The sequence below is a fragment of the Camellia sinensis genome, chromosome 12 (genome assembly GCF_055761805.1).
Source record: "Camellia sinensis isolate YWXY chromosome 12, ASM5576180v1, whole genome shotgun sequence".
In the NCBI taxonomy this organism is placed as follows: Eukaryota; Viridiplantae; Streptophyta; class Magnoliopsida; order Ericales; family Theaceae; genus Camellia; species Camellia sinensis.
Genome location: NC_138972.1, coordinates 92,251,220 through 92,267,938, shown reverse-complemented (window position 1 = coordinate 92,267,938; position 16,719 = coordinate 92,251,220). Strand labels below are relative to the sequence as shown.

At 37.9% G+C, this 16,719-nt stretch overlaps 1 protein-coding gene across 8 annotated transcripts; it reads left to right on the top strand.

The window, feature by feature from the left end:
- The first annotated feature begins 1,086 nt into the window (after positions 1 to 1,086).
- On the top strand, positions 1,087 to 16,180 carry DUO3 (Homeodomain-like superfamily protein). 8 transcript variants are annotated; one of them, XM_082899228.1, is made up of 12 exons: positions 1,128 to 1,380; positions 1,722 to 1,840; positions 5,386 to 5,646; positions 6,845 to 8,526; positions 8,612 to 8,972; positions 10,723 to 10,807; positions 11,720 to 11,776; positions 12,135 to 12,194; positions 12,292 to 12,513; positions 13,054 to 14,341; positions 14,420 to 14,559; positions 15,482 to 16,180. In XM_082899228.1, the coding sequence occupies exons 4-12, from the start codon at positions 6,933 to 6,935 to the stop codon at positions 15,953 to 15,955; spliced, it is 4,281 nt and encodes a 1,426-aa protein (XP_082755354.1). In that variant the 5' UTR covers positions 1,128 to 1,380; positions 1,722 to 1,840; positions 5,386 to 5,646; positions 6,845 to 6,932; the 3' UTR covers positions 15,956 to 16,180. The 8 variants fall into 8 exon arrangements, with proteins under 8 accessions (XP_082755356.1, XP_028086730.2, XP_082755354.1 ...); XM_082899229.1 differs by lacking the exon at positions 1,722 to 1,840 and adding an exon at positions 2,585 to 2,739 and having other exon boundaries at positions 1,136 to 1,380; XM_028230930.2 differs by lacking the exon at positions 1,722 to 1,840.
- Positions 16,181 to 16,719: the final 539 nt, after the last annotated feature.

Here is a 16,719-nt window from a genome sequence, read left to right as displayed (position 1 = left end):
CTTTTTCTTACTCAAATTTGATGAAAAATCTAATAAACCATTGGCGATGCTTTAACCCCCTCCCTTTGCCCCTAGTTAGATTCTAACCATGTTCCAATCCATTTGAAAACCACTTAAAAAAGTTATAACGTTGCTAAAAAAAATATTAAAAATTACTAAATTTTTTGTTATGATTTAAATTTTTTTTAAATGTCACATAAATTTTTTGTTTCAAACTAAACTGGTCGAGCTTGACCAGTTGAACCTCCAACCATGCTCCCCCATGCTCCCATTCTGATTCATAACCCCCCCCAAAAAAAGACAAAAATACAAACAGTCATGCTATGTAGCTCGAAAGCTACGTAGCATTGCCGTTTTTCTATTTTTTTTTTTTTTCAGAAGCAGAAATCAGGAGGAAGAAGGAGAGGAGAGGAGAGGAGGAGGAAGGAGGAGGAGGAGGAGGAGGAGGAAGGAGGGGGCCTAATAACAGGGGAGGAGGAGGCGGGGCCGGAGGCGGAGACGGCGGCCGGAGCTGGAGCTGGAGCTGGAGTTGCTGCTGCGACGAGCTGGCGGCGAGGCGATGACAGCGGGCCGGAGCTGCGACGACGGCGGGGAGCTGCGACGACCACCAGCCGCTCCTCTTCCCCTCTTCTTCTCTCTCTCTCTCCCTCTCCCTCTTCCCCTCTTCTTCTCAGATCGGTTTCAGATCGAAAATGGAAGGGGAAAAAAAAAAAAAAAAAACCTAATGCCCAAAACAACAAGAAAAAAAAGAAAAAAAAAAACCTAATGCCCAAAACGACGTCGTTTTGGGCATTAAGGGGATTCGGGGGGCAAAATTCTCGAGCTACCAAACATTATTCAAATACAAAACCGGTTAAAGAAAACAACACCGCTACGAAGCCCAAAAAATCAATGACTCGAATGGCTCGAAATCTCAAAACGACGTCGTTTTAGGATTTTTTTTTATTCTCTTACCGGTAAAACACTATTTTTCATACCATTCGCGGCATTCGAGTCTCAGTTTTTCGGGTTACGGAGCATTTTTGTAAAGAAAAATGCGTTAGGGCTCGAATATTTTGGGCTCGAATGGTGCGAAAGCGTGGGCTCACGCGCCCATAACACCTCTATCTCGACCTCTCTGCTTTCTCAGTGTTGTGCCCGAACTCTCTCTGTCTCGCTGTCTGTCATCGTTCTCATCATTCGAGATTCCGACTACCTCTCCGAATCATTCGAGTCTATCACCACCTCTCTCTCTCCTCCCAAACGACGCCGGAAACTTGTACTGTGGAAAGGACTGTCATCGTGCTCGGTGGTCAGCGGGATACTCCTCTCATTCGAGCGACTCTCACAGCCGATTCCTCTCCCTGCCGGATTACTGACCAGAATACATTCGAATCTCAGGTAAACTCTGGATGACAAAACTAGGGTTTGATGATTGAGGGTTTTGTATTTTGCCCGAATTATTTCAGTTAGCCTGTGGATCACAAAACTAGGGTTTGATGATTGAGAGTTTTGTATTTTGCCCCAATAATTTCTATTAACCTGTGGATCACGAAACTACGGTTTGATCACACAACTCTGTTTAGGGTTTTCTTCCGTATTCTATGTATATATGTTCTCCGGTGAATTTTTCCCCAATCGTTTTTGTTGCTAAATGTTGGTTTCTGGTGAAATTTTCCCCAATAATTTTTGTTGCTAAATATTGTATCGCTGCTGAGTTTGTCCTTACCATTTGTTGGTAGTGGTTTTGCTGGTGAATGTTGCCCCAACAACTTTTGGTGCTAAATCTTGTGAATTTGTGAATGGTGGTGAAATGGTGAACGGTGAACTTTTTCTACCAAGTCTTGTCAATTTGCGAATGGTAAACTTTTTCTGCTAAGTCTTGTCAATTTGTGAATGGTTAACTTTTGCAGCTAAATCTTTTGGCCCAACATGATAATGGTGAATTTGTGTATGTGGATTTACATTGACTATTTAGGCAAAGAATTTGTGTATGTGTCTAATACATGATAAATGGCCTTACAGTGAATGCAACCTGACAGTGAATGCAAATTTATAGACGGTCCTGCATTTTTTGTTTTGTATTTCAAATTTATAGACGGTCTTCTCATACTCTCAATGTGATTTCTTGCATCTCGTTCATCAAATGTTAATGCCTCGTACCCCCCTACTTCAACAACTATAGAATGAAAATTCTTAGCCACCCCTATCCCTGCTTCATCGTTTATTTCTAGTTTTCTCTTCACATGAGTAAGAATTCTCTTAGTCATTGCAAAATGCCGTTAGTCACTAGGAATCAAGTCATGCGTATGTTCAAGTACAACTGTGGTTAATTTAAACCTGTCATCCTTTTGTAGAGTCGCTCTAACCTTTGCTTTACATGCAATGAATGATGACAAAGATGGTTCGAGAGGGTGTACTTCTAATCGTTTTGTTCTCTTGCGTGCCCGAGTACATTCAATTCCAAAATATTTTATTTCCACATCTTGTCCAATATTTTGTGTTCTATAAGTTACAGCAAATCCAAGGTGTTTCGCATATTTTGCATAAAAAATGTATACTTCTTGCTTTGAGCTAAAACACATTCCCTTATTCGGTTCTTCAGTTTCACTAATATCATTTAATGATGGATTGTTCTCCGCTTCTTCAACTTCCTCAGTCCTATTCAATGAAGGATTGTTTGAATCAATGCCCATTGAAGCGGGTAGCTTGAAACCAAAATTCAGACTACATAACCAGTAATCAGACAGAAAATAAAGTGTAAGTGAATGTAGTGACAAGATTTCATTTTTCTTTCACTTCCCAAAGCATAAGGCATAATTTTTCTATGTGGACTTTCATCAAACTATTGGAATGCATCAATACAATGGAAGATGTTTAACAAAGGGTCTGATTCCAAAATAACCAAAAAAAATATAAAATAAAAAAATTAACAGACATCACATCACACAAATCGGCATATGCAAAAAATTGCCTCTCTCACAAATGCATCTTAGATGCATTAAAAAAAAAAAAAAAAAAAAAAAAAAAAAAAAAAAACAGAACAATAACTTACCTAATCTTACGAGTTTTAATAGAGGGTCTGTTTAACAGATGTTTAACAGAGGTGAACGGTGGTCAGCGATGGTCACTGGTGAACACTAGGTCGGTGGTCGTCAATGAACACCCAGGTCGGGGGTCGTCGTTCTCGTCGGTGAAGTCCTGCTCGTCTGGTTTCCCTCTCTCTCTCTGTTCTTTCCTCTCTTTTCTATTTTATTTTTCAATTCTTTGTTCTCCAAACCAGAACACGTGGGTTCCACGCACATCATGTTTTAGGAGGGAAAATAATTTTCAGCCATTCGGGCCACCATCCTTTTGGGCTACCTAGCAACTTTGTTTATTAAAAAAGCTAGTGAACTGCGGTTAGACTGTCTGTCGGGTCAAACTGGTGCCAGTTAACGAAAACCGTCGGGGTTCTAAACACACCGATGCAGTTTCACATTTTGGGGCCTAGGGTTCTCTCTCTCTCTCTCTCTCTCCCCCCCCCGCGCTTTCTCTAATAGAGTCCAAGAGACAACGATCATTCCTTCTCTGGCGGACCAGCCTCCCGGTACCCATCGCTCTCCCCCTCTGATTCATGCCCTAATCCCCAATTTCTTCTTATGTATTCGTTTTCTCAATTTTGATTGGGAAAGTAAAGATTTTGTAGAGATTTTATGGAGACTATAACACTGACATTTAGGTTTTCAATTCCAATAAAACAAAATCTTATGGGCTTGTTTGATTAGGCGGACTATAGCATAGGATTGAGATTTTTATTATTCGGATTAAATTCCAATAGTCATAATTAGATTCTAATAGTCATTCTATCCAACATAATTGATGAATTTTTTAACCTTACAACTAATAATAACACAAACCATACATATAATTGGGATTATGAGGTTTTATATCTATTGCAAAATAATAATCCCATAGATTGTTACTCCCCTCGCTATTAATACTTGCTAATCAAACAAGCCCTATATGAACATGGACATAGTAATTTGCTGTAATTTAATGCTTGAGGGGTTTGAACTTTGAGTATTCATTTAGCTACTTTAACTTATATCTCTCCAATTTTCCATTGTTTGATATGGAATTTGTTTGAGACCTATGAAGCATGGACACGCCAAAATGGAAGCCGTGGCGGTGTCGGATACGGGGACACGCCGGGGACACATACGGGACACGGCATCTAGTGTGTTTCCTTCATTTAATTAATTTTTTTGCGGGGAACACGGCAGAGACACGTGTGTCCAAATCTGGACTCGCCATGGGACATGGGAGAAGAGTAAATGAGTACAAACCTGGTTAGCGACTTCTCAGCCTTCGATCTCGAGGCAATCGACTTCCATCCAGTCCATTTCGACGATCCAGTCCACTTCAACTCAGAGCTTTCTCTCTCGCCTTCAGCTTCGCATTTGCAGAGCTCTCTCTCGCCTTCTCTCTCTCTCCCTTCCTTGCGATCGCGATCGCGATCGCTTCTGTCTCCCTCTCTCTCGCTGATCGCGATCGCGCAATCGCTGGTCTCCTCTCTCTCGCTGATCGCGATCGGTGGTCTCCCTCTGTCTCCCTTTTGCTTCTGTCTCCCTTTGTCTCTTCTGTCTCTCCCGTCTTTATCCATATAGGAGTATAATATATGTAACTATTATCTATTATAATAACTATTATTATATTATAATAACAATAACTATTATAATAACTATTATTATTATTATATATTATAACTAATAACTATTATAATTATATATTATATAATAGTTATTATATAACATAAATATACTTATAAGATAATATATAATACATATTATAAAATAATATATACTTATTAATAAATAAATAAATAAATACATATGTAAAATAAAATAAAAAAATTAATTAGAACACATTATTTAAAAAATATAATAAATAAATAAAATAATTAATGTGCATTAAAATAAAAATATTTATAAAAAAATTAAAAAATTTGCCGTGTCCCCTGCCGTGTTCGTGTCTCCATTTTTTAGAAATTGCCGTGTCCCGTGTCTGTGTCCGTATGCGTGTCCGTGTCCGTGCTTCATAGTTTGAGACTTTAGACCTGCTTTTATTAGGCTTTTTGTTATACAAATAAAGAAAACAATTGAACGAGTTTTTAAGAAAATTTAGTTTTTTTTTTTTTTAATTTTAATTTTAAATATCCATATTCTTTTATTTATGCATATTGTGTAATATATTTGTTGAAATAATAATGATGCCACTGTTCGATTCTGGTTGATCCTGTAATTCGCTGGTTTGCTTAAAGGTCCAGGTTTCATAACCTTGCTCTGATGTATGTGCCCTGTGACGTTGTGATCCTTATATTTCATTGTATCAATTTAATCCATGAAACAAAATTTTATATTTCAGGTAGGTTTAAATTTTAATCCAAACCCGACTTGGTCAATGCTGATTCGAAGCTAGGGAGGCCTAGGGCTGAGTTCATTTATTGCCCAGCCACATAGAGAGAGAAAAGCCAAAAAGAAGAAAAGGGGTTGCAGCGGCAGCCATGGGAGGAGGATTGCAGGGGTCATGGCATGTAGAAGCGGTGGCGGCAAACGATGGTGACTAGAGGTTGTTTCTCCGGCGACTTTTCTTGAGTTTCCGGTGACTTCCTGTTGATTTTCTGAGGTAGGGTGATGGACTCAACCCAAACATATCTTATTATATATAGATGTATATATGTGGTGTGGGAATGTATATGTATATATTTATCTTTGTAGGTTGTTTCAAAATTTGCTGCCATTGATCTGGTTGTTTTTTGGGTTTGCTACTGGGTTTGAGATCAGAGTCCGAGCTGGTGTGATTTCTTGAATTGTGTGGCTAAGCAGGTCTGAAGTGGTGACTTGATAGGTCTATGGGGGCTGTTTTAGTGGTATGGCTTGTGTTTGGGCATGATGAGGGGGGTGTTGGGTGGCATGAGATGGTATGGTATACAGGTTGATGTGTGAACCTGATGTGTTGGTATAGATAAAGCATGGTATACTAGTTCCTACGGATTTAGATGAAGTTGTTGGTTCCAGTAGTCAGAAGTCACGGACATAAACATTGGTCTTGGTATCTGAGATATAGATGAGGTGTGTGACAAGGTGATGGGATCGGGAAGTAAACGGATGAAGAATAATTACTTATTAGAAATTTTAGTTTATTTATGAATTTTAATGGCATTAGGATTTTAGTTCTATTTGTTTTCCTTGTTGGATAATCCTTGTCTCTCTTCTCTTCTCTGGTTCTACACCAATTCAGTATCAAAGTCTTGCTTAATTGAACATTGTTTATCTCCATGACCTTTTTTATTTTCATTGAATGAAATTAAAATTTCTAATTGGTAATTATTCTTCATAGATTTTCTTCCTGATCCCACCACCTTGTCATACACCTCATCCATATGTCAGATACCAAGACCCATGTTTACGGCCTTGAATATTTTGCTGGTTTTATATTTCTCTTTAATTTTTGAGATTTAGATAAAACTTATTGTGCCTTGGACAAAGCTGTGGTATTATGCTTGTGGCTTCAGTAGTATTCTTATTGTGGTTGAGTAGATGTTGATTTAGAATCACAGGATGGGGGTTGGAAGTTAACGCTATAGTTAAGGATGTAGAAAAGCATGCTCATTCCATTTAATATAAAAGAGAATGCTTATTCCATTTAATGTTCATGAAGCATTATGCTGTTTCACAGTTCTTGCTCTGTCGACGTTAACGTCGATAAGCTATAGAAATAAACACTCATATTTTCTGCTTGTATGAATGGATTGCTGTTTAATATTTTTCTGAGCAAATTTTTTATGTTTTGTTTTTGAGATCTGCTTTCTACTATTGTTCAGGGTGGCTAGTAGTCATTTGATTGTTGTCACTTTTGGGGGGTCTAAACTTCTTGAAGCCTTAGCTGTTACTGTGTATCCTTTGTTCAAGATGTCCTCACCTTCAAAGGCACTATCAACTGAAGTTGGGAACCTCAGTCATCAAAATCGTTTCCCTGTGGATCCAAGCTTATCCAATTGCAGTGAAAGCCATTTGGAACATGAGGATGTGGAAGAGAGTGAGGAAGAGGAAGAGGATGTAGATTTTAACCCCTTTTTAAAAGAATCCCCATCTCTGGAAGCTTCTTCAAGCCTGAGCTCTGAAATTGAAGTTTTCGATGCTGATATTGCTGACAGCATGGGAAACACATTTGTAGCCTTGGCTATTAATTTTTCATCAATACCACCTGGTCAGGTGCAAGACTATGCCCTTGGAGATTCAGAGCATGGTGAGGAGATTGTGATGCAAACTGCCATTTCATCTGGAGAAACAGGTGAAAAAGAATCAGAAAAATCATGTCCCACAAGATTCAAGAAGAGAAAAGCAGTTTTGATATCTCAGCCTGAAAATAGAACAATTCATAGAAAGGAGAATGATTCAGGCAGTGGAATTGATACTGTTAATGATGTTATCGTTGGAGATATAACATATTCTAGAGAGCCAATTATGGATATAGATGATGAGGATGCCATCTGCAAGCGCACGAGGGCCCGCTATTCACTTGCTAGTTTTACACTTGATGAACTTGAGACTTTTCTTCAAGAAACAGATGATGATGATGATCTTCAAAATGTCGATGACGAAGAAGAGTATAGGAAATTTCTCACAGCTGTTTTGCAGGGTGGAGATGGTGATAGTCAGGTTAGTCAAGGAAATGAAATTGTTGATGATGAAGATGAAGAAAATGATGCTGACTTTGAAATAGAAATTGAAGAGGCGCTTGAGAGTGACCTTGATGAAAACACAAGGGGTGACAACCAAGAAGAGCGTGAGGCAGCTGGTCGACGCCCTGAGACTAGGCAAAATAGACGCCGAAAAGCATCTGTCCAACAGAAAAATAGGCTTTTGGGACAGGGAAATAGGCCATTGCGCCCGCTCTTACCCAATGCACCTATTTCAACTTTCCCTGTGTTAGCACCTGAGACTGCTCAACGTTGTTTGTCTTTCTCAGGACATGATGGTTTTATAAATGGATTTACTGCACATCAACTGGGCCAGTTGCATTGTTTAATACACGAGCATGTGCAACTTCTTATTCAGGTGTTTTCTCTTTGCGTTCTTGAGCCTTCTCGACACCACATTGCCTCCCAAGTTCAGGAATTGATTTCAGAGATGCTTCACAAACGTGATCAAGTAATGTCATGGAGAAGGGTGCCGTATCCTTGTTTTTGCTTTTGCCCTCCATATATTCATCCATCAGTGCGACAAGGAATTTCCAAATCATTAACAGCACCATGCACCTCTGGGTCAGCCTGTTCCTTTGATGAGCAGAGAGATTGCTCCTCTGGAACTAACAGAGGGCCGCTTCCTGACGTAATTTCTCCTTCTAAAGAAATACCTCGAAATGGTTTTAATGGACAAGAGGATCACTTTCAAACTTCTGACAGAGCTTTGTGGGCCCCGTTTGTAAATGTGCCCATCCTATCTGTTCTGGATGTAGCTCCGCTTAATTTAGTTGGAAAATATATGGATGACGTGTCTATCGGTATGTCATGTAGAAGGGATTAAATACTTGTGTTTCAGTAGTTATTTGATCATTTCTGCTTACCATTGTTCGGAATTATTGACAGCTGTGCAAAGGTATCAGAGGCTACATATCCAAGCTGATTGTGATACTCGTTTTAAAAAGGAACCCCTGTTCCCCTTTCACAGTTCTGAGTCTCTTGCTGAAGATAATGCCGAAGTTCTAAGAGGGACCACTCTGCCAATTGCAAAGGTGCCGCCATATTCTGCTGGTGTTCAACCACCTAAAAAGACATTGGCTGCTGCACTTGTTGAAAGGACCAAGAAACAATCAATTGCTCTAGTTCCGAAGGAAATTGTTGAGTTATCTCAAAGATTCTTTCCACTGTTTAATCCAGACCTATTTCCACATAAGCCACCCCCGGCACCTGTTGCAAACAGGGTTCTTTTCACAGATGCAGAAGATGAGTAAGTTTTATTTAATTATTAATTTTTATTATTCTACCACACTTAGTTTAAATTGGTTGAATGAATTCTTCTTGAAATCAATCACAAGCCCCATTTTAGTTTTGTAGAGTTACTTTTATCATGGATCAAATGGTTCTTATCTGCCTGGACTATGTTACTATGCAAAAAGCACAATAAAGATATTTGTAATTACCAGCATTGGGACTTCTAATCATAAACAGAAAGCTTTGAGAACTCCATTTCTAGAAGCATTGTAAACATACTAAAGATTCCAAATGAATAACCAATGACAAACCCAAATTATGATTTCCATGCCACAACTCATATCTATCAACTTTTGCAATTGGTAAGGTGCATTTACCTTTTAACACTTAATAAAATTATACCTGCATAACCTACAATTAACGTAAAAAATTATTAGGTTCAAACCTGATTATGTACGGTAACAAGCATGCTTTATACAAGATTCCCAATTGGCCCCTGTTTTCTTGCAAATATCTGCATCATCATCAACTGTTAAACTCATTTTGGCCTCTTTTTTTGTGTTTGTTTCCTAGCACTACAAACCTAAAACCAAGAAATAATTAGTTTCAAAAGGACTTAATAGAGTTCATTTTATAATTAGATTTTGTGCAAATGCTCTTTTGGATTATGTTCAAGAACTTGAAGGAAATATATAGGCTCTGTTTGGTGAAGCTCTAGAAAGTTAGTTCCAGAGCTTCATTTGAACATAATGTTTGTTTAGGATTTTCAAAAATTAATTCCACACTCACTTTTGAAAACGCGGTCGGAGGCGGGAAAATTTTGGGCTACCGGTTGACCGGAACAGTGTATTATTTTTTTTTTTTGCAATTGACACGTGTTAATTTTTATATATTCAATAAAAAATATTTTCTAAATTTTTAATTTTTTTTTATGAGTTTTAATAGAATTTTGAGTTATGTGTTTGGTTATGAGTTGAAAGTTTTTGTATCAAATAGCATTTGTCACATCAAAAATTCCCAACTCAATTCAAAACTCTTTTCAAAACTCTTTCACCAAACAAATTTTCTACACTCAAATCATAATTTCAAAACTCACAAACTCAAAATACAACTCTATTTTCAAATCATATTTAGAAAACTCTACCAAACGCAACCATAATTTCCCTTTGCCATGAAGTGGATCCAGTGGATTTCAGCTCCCAGTTATGCAAATGAATGGCTTTCTTATAAAGCCACGTGGAATGATTTTGTAGTTAGTCCTTATGCTCCAAGGAATAATGCTTATCTCGTATTCAATATTGATTTTGTGCAATGTCAATTAGTTAATTTGCCTTCATCTTTGTGGAAGCATAGTTTCAGTGTGAAGAAGCTCTGATCCAAATTTCTCAAAATTTATCTGCATCTTAGCTGGAAGTTTAAAGTATTGGTGTTATAGTTTTGTAGTGGTCATCAAGTCAGGCTTAATTGGCTGCATATGCCTCAGAATTTGAAAGAATGAAACTTTCTTATGTGGAACATAAAGAAGTGAAACTGTTTTTCGTTATTTATGACAGTGGTTCCTCGTAGTGTTTTTACTCTGCAGTATTGATTTGCTTTGTAGGTTAGTCCTATGTTGAATGTCACGTTACTTAATTGCTCCATGGCCATAATTTTGGCACATTTCAATCTGTAACCTTTAGCAATGCTCCATACTTGTGAAATTCTATCCTACTTATTTGTTGGAATACCTGTGGAAGCTCACCTGTTTATTTGGTATTGTGTTGTAGATTACTGGCATTGGGGTTGATGGAATATAATACAGATTGGAAAGCAATTCAACAACGATTTCTTCCTTGTAAAACTAAGCACCAGGTAATTTCTTTTGTGGACTTAGCATTGCATATACTGCATAGCACAGTTTTTGTCATATGAAATTGTATGAAGCTCCTAAAGTTTTTCATTTTCATTTTTTAAAAAAAAAAATTGCCCTTTTGACTTGACTATGCTGATTGGGTTTTTCTTCCCTGCTGCAATTCAATAGTGTATTGTTTACTTAAGAGTTTCTTTTAATAAAACTGAGCATTTAGGTACTGAAAAATTCTAAATCTGCGTTAGTGCTGAAAACTTGAGGTAGCTAAACTTTCAAAACTCAAAATTTAAAACAAGTTCGTCTGTTAAGATAAAATTTACAACAAATTTCCAATTTCAGGATTCAGTGGTAAGCCATGTTGTTCTACTACTTCCCAGTTTCAGCATCTTTCTAACTTCAAATTTCAGACCATTTTGGGTTAAGATCTAGGCATATGAAGTTTGGGTGCATCACCTACATGCCAGCTGTCAGTTCCAGATTGCTATTTTGGTTTGGCATGTGTCTGGAAATTGCCAGTCTGCAATTTGCAAATATGCATGGGGTTGATGAGCACATTTGGCAGTGTGCTGAACTACATGCAATTGGAATTAGTGACGTGGTTTCCCTCAGGCAAAAAACATGCCCTATGCATAGCACTTAAAATGGTACAAACTCTTTGAAGTTTGAATCTTGCACCATTTTGTGTGCTATCTTTATTCCAAGAACTTCCAATCCAGAGTTGCTGCTCCATTTCTCTATCATGCTAATGATTAAGTACATTGCCTTCTTTTTTTTCCTTTTCCCTTCATTTTTTGTTCTCTCTTGAATTTTCTTCGAACTTTTTATTCTTAAAATTGAAATTGTTGAGGTGGAATATTATTGTAATTCATCATTTCTGCTGTGGTGACCTCTAAGAAGTGTTAATTTTGTTACAGATTTTTGTTCGACAGAAAAACCGTTCATCTTCTAAAGCACCAGAAAATCCAATCAAGGTATGTAAATATCCCTATCATATTTGCCAAATAGAATTACCTTACTCCATTTTGCATTTCAGTCTGATGGAATTTCATTGGGAATGTATTTCACAAAATGCCTAATTTTGAGCAGTCCCTGAAATCATGGTAAGTGGTCCAGAGGATATTCAAGGTATCAGAATACTGAAACATCCGAGTTGATGTCATATTTTGGACAAAATATTGCAATAGATGATCTAAAGATTATTCTAATTTATTAATAGATTATAAGATGCAGCAATGGTGGACCTGGATATGTTTATCATATAGGCACTTTGATTATGGGCTCACTACTTTTCATTAGTTAAAATATTGTGAGGCTTTTACAATCATGCAGGCAGTTCGTAGAATGAAAAGCTCCCCCTTGACTGCAGAAGAGATAGCACGTGTTCAAGAGGTCAATTTATTTTGGCATCTTTTGTATTTATTTATTTGAGAATTCATCTTCTCATGCTTGCTCTGTCTCATTCATGTGTATAACCTAAATCATTCAGGGACTAAAGGTTTTTAAGCTTGACTGGATGTCTGTGTGGAAATTTGTTGTCCCATATCGAGATCCGTCCTTACTACCCCGACAGTGGCGCATTGCTACTGGAACTCAGAAGTCATATAAAACAACTGCAGATAAAAAGGAGAAGCGAAGGTTATATGAATCAAATAGAAGAAAGTGCAAACCTGCGGCTTCGCCAAGTTGGCAAACTTCATCTGAAAAAGAGGTAAGCTTTTTTTTTGAACCATCTGAATGGCTATTATGATATGTGAGTGCTATAACACAGACATGCAAGTAAACCTGATATAAGCTAGCTGAGGTTGCCTAACTTGGACTTGGCTTGAGCTCAGAATAGTCTTTGACTGACTTGAACTTGATTTATTTTCTATCATCCTCCCATGTATGACAGTCTTGCTGAATGGGTTGGACAATGAAACTAAACTTTTGACTAGATAAACTACAAATTTTCAAAAGCCCCATAATTAAAACTGAACTCAGAAATTATGACGCTTGTTTGTTTATTATAGTGTCGTTCACTGTAGTATTTTTGTGTATCTGGTTTATTAGATAAGTATATAGATTATCTAATCTTACATGATTATAAATACATTCATGGCAGAGTGGGGTGATGTATTGTGTTTGCCTAGAGGTTAGGACTTGCTCATGATCCTTATAATTGTGCTCTTGTTCGGCCTTATTTGCTGTGGGATGAGATCTTTTGTAATCAATGCTTTGACCTTGTTATACATTTTTTATTGACTTGCAGGATTGTCAAACTGATAATGCTGGTGGGGAAAATAATAGCGGAGATGATTGCTTGGATAATGAAGATGAAACTTATGTTCATGAGGCATTTTTGGCAGATTGGAGGCCTGGTACCTCCTTTCCCTTCCCCTCTAGGCTTCCTTCCTCAAATCATAGAGAAAGAAGCCAACCTAGTGATTTATTGTCACAAGGGGGTTCTTGTGTCATGGTACAAACAAATAATAGTGGCTCTGGAGGATCTCAACCCCAAATTGGTCTCAAGTTTCCAGCTCATTTGACCCATAGTAGACACTATGCCGCTGTTGGTGAGCCAAATCGTGCTGTTTCTGATACGACTCTGAGGCCTCCCAAATCTCAGTTCTGCTCCCGGCCATATCGATCTCGTAGAACAAACAGTGCTCACTTAGTACAGTTAGCTCCAGATTTGCCTCCTGTAAATCTTCCACCATCTGTCTGCGTAATGTCTCAGTCTGCTTTTAAAAGTTATCGGGGTGGAGCATCTACTAAGGTTCCAGCTGCTGAAACTGAAAAAGTAGTTTCGCCACTTATTCGTGTTGCAAATTCAGGAAGCAGCCATCCAATAAAATCTACAGAGAACAAAAGTAATGCTAATCAGCATCAACAGGAAGCTTTTGTCCTTGGAGATAGAGGTGTTGAAGGAGATAAAGGTGACTCAGATCTACAGATGCATCCTTTACTATTCAAATCCTCTGGAGATGGCCATTTGCCATATTACCAATTAAACTGCTATAATAGCACTTCAAGTTCTTTCAATTTCTTTTCACGATTCCAGCCTCAGTTAAATCTCAGTCTCTTATATAATCCTCACCACCAAGCAAACCAAGCAGTTAATCATTTTGATAAATCTTCAATGTCGAAGGAAACAACTTCTCCGGCTGGTGGTATTGACTTCCATCCGCTTCTGCAAAAAGTCAATGATGCAAATGGTGATTCAGTAACTGCACACTCAGTTGCCGATCTATCTGTTAATTTGGAACCGTTAAGAAGCAGTAATGCTCAGCTCCCATTTAATGCTGTCCAGTCTGAGTCACGGGCCACCAGCAATCGATCGGCTGCTTGTACTAAGTCAGGCAGTCCAAACGAAAAAGCTAGTGAACTAGACTTGGACATTCACCTAAGTTTTTCATCCAGAAAGGAGAAAGCTATAGGAAGTAGAGATGTTAACAAACTCAGCTCAACAACATCGAACTTAACTGTTCGAGGTTCTGGAACTGCCATGGAAACTCAAGCCACGAAAAGTTCATGTCATCAGCGAAGTGAATATTCAGGTGCCCATTTATTTGTTGAATCAAGCAATAATACTTCTATGACTGACATTAACAATGAAGGCGACCGGTCTCTTCCAGAAATTGTGATGGAACAGGAAGAGTTAAGTGACTCTGAGGAAGAAATTGGAGAACATGTAGAGTTCGAGTGTGAGGAGATGGATGACTCCGAAGGAGATGGAGTATCTGACTCTGAGCAGATCATGGACATACAAAATAAGGTATCTGTACTGCATCTTTCAGTTCATGCAATGCATATTTCATTTCTTCATATATCTATGTGTTATCCACCATATTTTTTTACCCAGACTGATTGTAGTGCATTATATTTTATTTGTAGTGACTGGCATTGTCTGTCATAATATTCTATAATTAATTTGGTCTTTCTTAGTCTGGAGGACACAGCCCACTGTAGGAGCCCACTTGTTGACTCAGACTAACTTACCTTCTCCAACCCAGTGAGCAATCTGAACCTTTCAAGCCCCAAGAAATCTCCCAACAGATGAGCCCTAAAGGTTTTTTCAATTGGTTGAATGAAAGCCAAGGCACTTGCATTAAATTCCATTACTAATAGTTGACGTCTTTTTTTTGGGTAAAGTGAATTTTATTGACCAAACAAGAGAACACATACAACAAAACTGGTCAGGCCAGTCCAAAAATCACAGAATTAGAACTTCTCTTAGTACTGCAAACTTGTAAAGTCTATCCTTCACAAATTGCTTTCCAGAAAATTCTTTGATAGTCTGAAAGCTCCTTTTTGTGTTTTGACATATATTGTTGTTTGCACTTGAATTAAGTGACCAGTGTGCCTCTTGTTTAATTTTCAAAAGATGCATTTTTCTATTTGTTAACATTAAATTCTATGTAATTATACTACTTTGGTCGAAATTAGGTTTGCTTGGTTCTTGTTTCCTCTCGTTCATGACAAGGTTACGTGAATGTAACAGAAACAAATAACAAAAGCCAGAAATTAGAAGTACTAAAGTTTGCATTTGTGGCGTTCATCGAACTTGTTTGGCAGAGTCTGTTTATATCATGTTATATCGAGCATGGTCCACAATTCACATGCTTCATAGTTCCTCATATCTATCCCGGTTAAACAGTGCTAATCTTGTTTTCCCAACTGTTTATAATTGTTACTAGGAGGTCCCAAATGCCACAAGAGAAACAATTGCGAGAGATTCAGATTTTGATGATCAACAGTGCGGAGCAAGAGCCCAAGGGAAGGAAAAGCCTAGTCCTTTAGGCTTGAGTTTGAGTTCTTGTGCTCCACCGGGATGTCCTCCACATAATAAAATGAAAGCAAAGACTACAGAGACTACAGGCACAGAAGGTTCTGCTGGCAAAAATCACCATCCTCCATCTCGCTCCAACAGATCTTGCAAGAAACCGTTATCACGTACAAAACACATTGCAGCACAGAAACAGGCCATGGACACACCACAACAGCAAGTGAAAAGAATGGAATCGGGTTCTTTTGGTGCTGTAACCCCATTAAAGGGGTCCAAAAACAGCACAAGCAAGAGTAATTTGGGTTTAATTATGGGTCGAGCTAGAAAAAGAGATTCGAATGTAAATAATACTGGTGCGACTGTTGAAAACTCTGGTAGTGCTTAATAGGTGGTAGGTTTGGTCGAGTAGAGCCTAAGATGGCTGTTGGATGGTGATTTGCATGTTAGCACCTCTACTTGAGTAGTGAATGACAAGGTGGAATCCTCTCTCAGGGGAGGTCAAGAAAAGCTCTCCATGAGGAGGTTTGTTCATTTTTTTTGTATTTTTTTTTTTCTTGTTGTAAATATTATGCGGACAAATATTTTATGTAGAGAGCTGTTTTTACCAGAAGTACATTCTTCCGTGGCTTGATGTGTCAACGGGACTTTTTGCTCATCCCAAAGAATGAATTCTGAGCTATAGAGAGTCCCCAACACATTTCATACATTCTAAATGAAGGTGAAATGGCCAAATTGAAATTGGAGGGTTTTTTTGGCCCAAGATTTGGAAAATCTCGTGGCTTCTTTTTGTTATTTGAGTTATTTTCAATAGAACAAATGCGAAGTTTCCTTTAGGCTATGTTTGGTTGGAGCATTTGAAAAAAGGAAAGGGAAAGGAAAAGGGAAATAAAAAAAAGTTATGTGAAATTATGTAAAATGTAGGTATATTTTATTCATATTTTATTTTTTCATTTTTCTTTTCAAATTTCTGTTCAAATTTTCAACCAAACACAGTCTTAATTGTAGCACTTTACTCTCATCCAGTTTTGAGGTGGGATTTTTAGTTTTCTAATCCAAATCATAGAGAAGCGTCAACCACATTTAGTACTTCCAATTGACCACAAAAGGAGGAAAAAAGACCCAACCCTAAATTTTAGTCCTCTTTTCGTC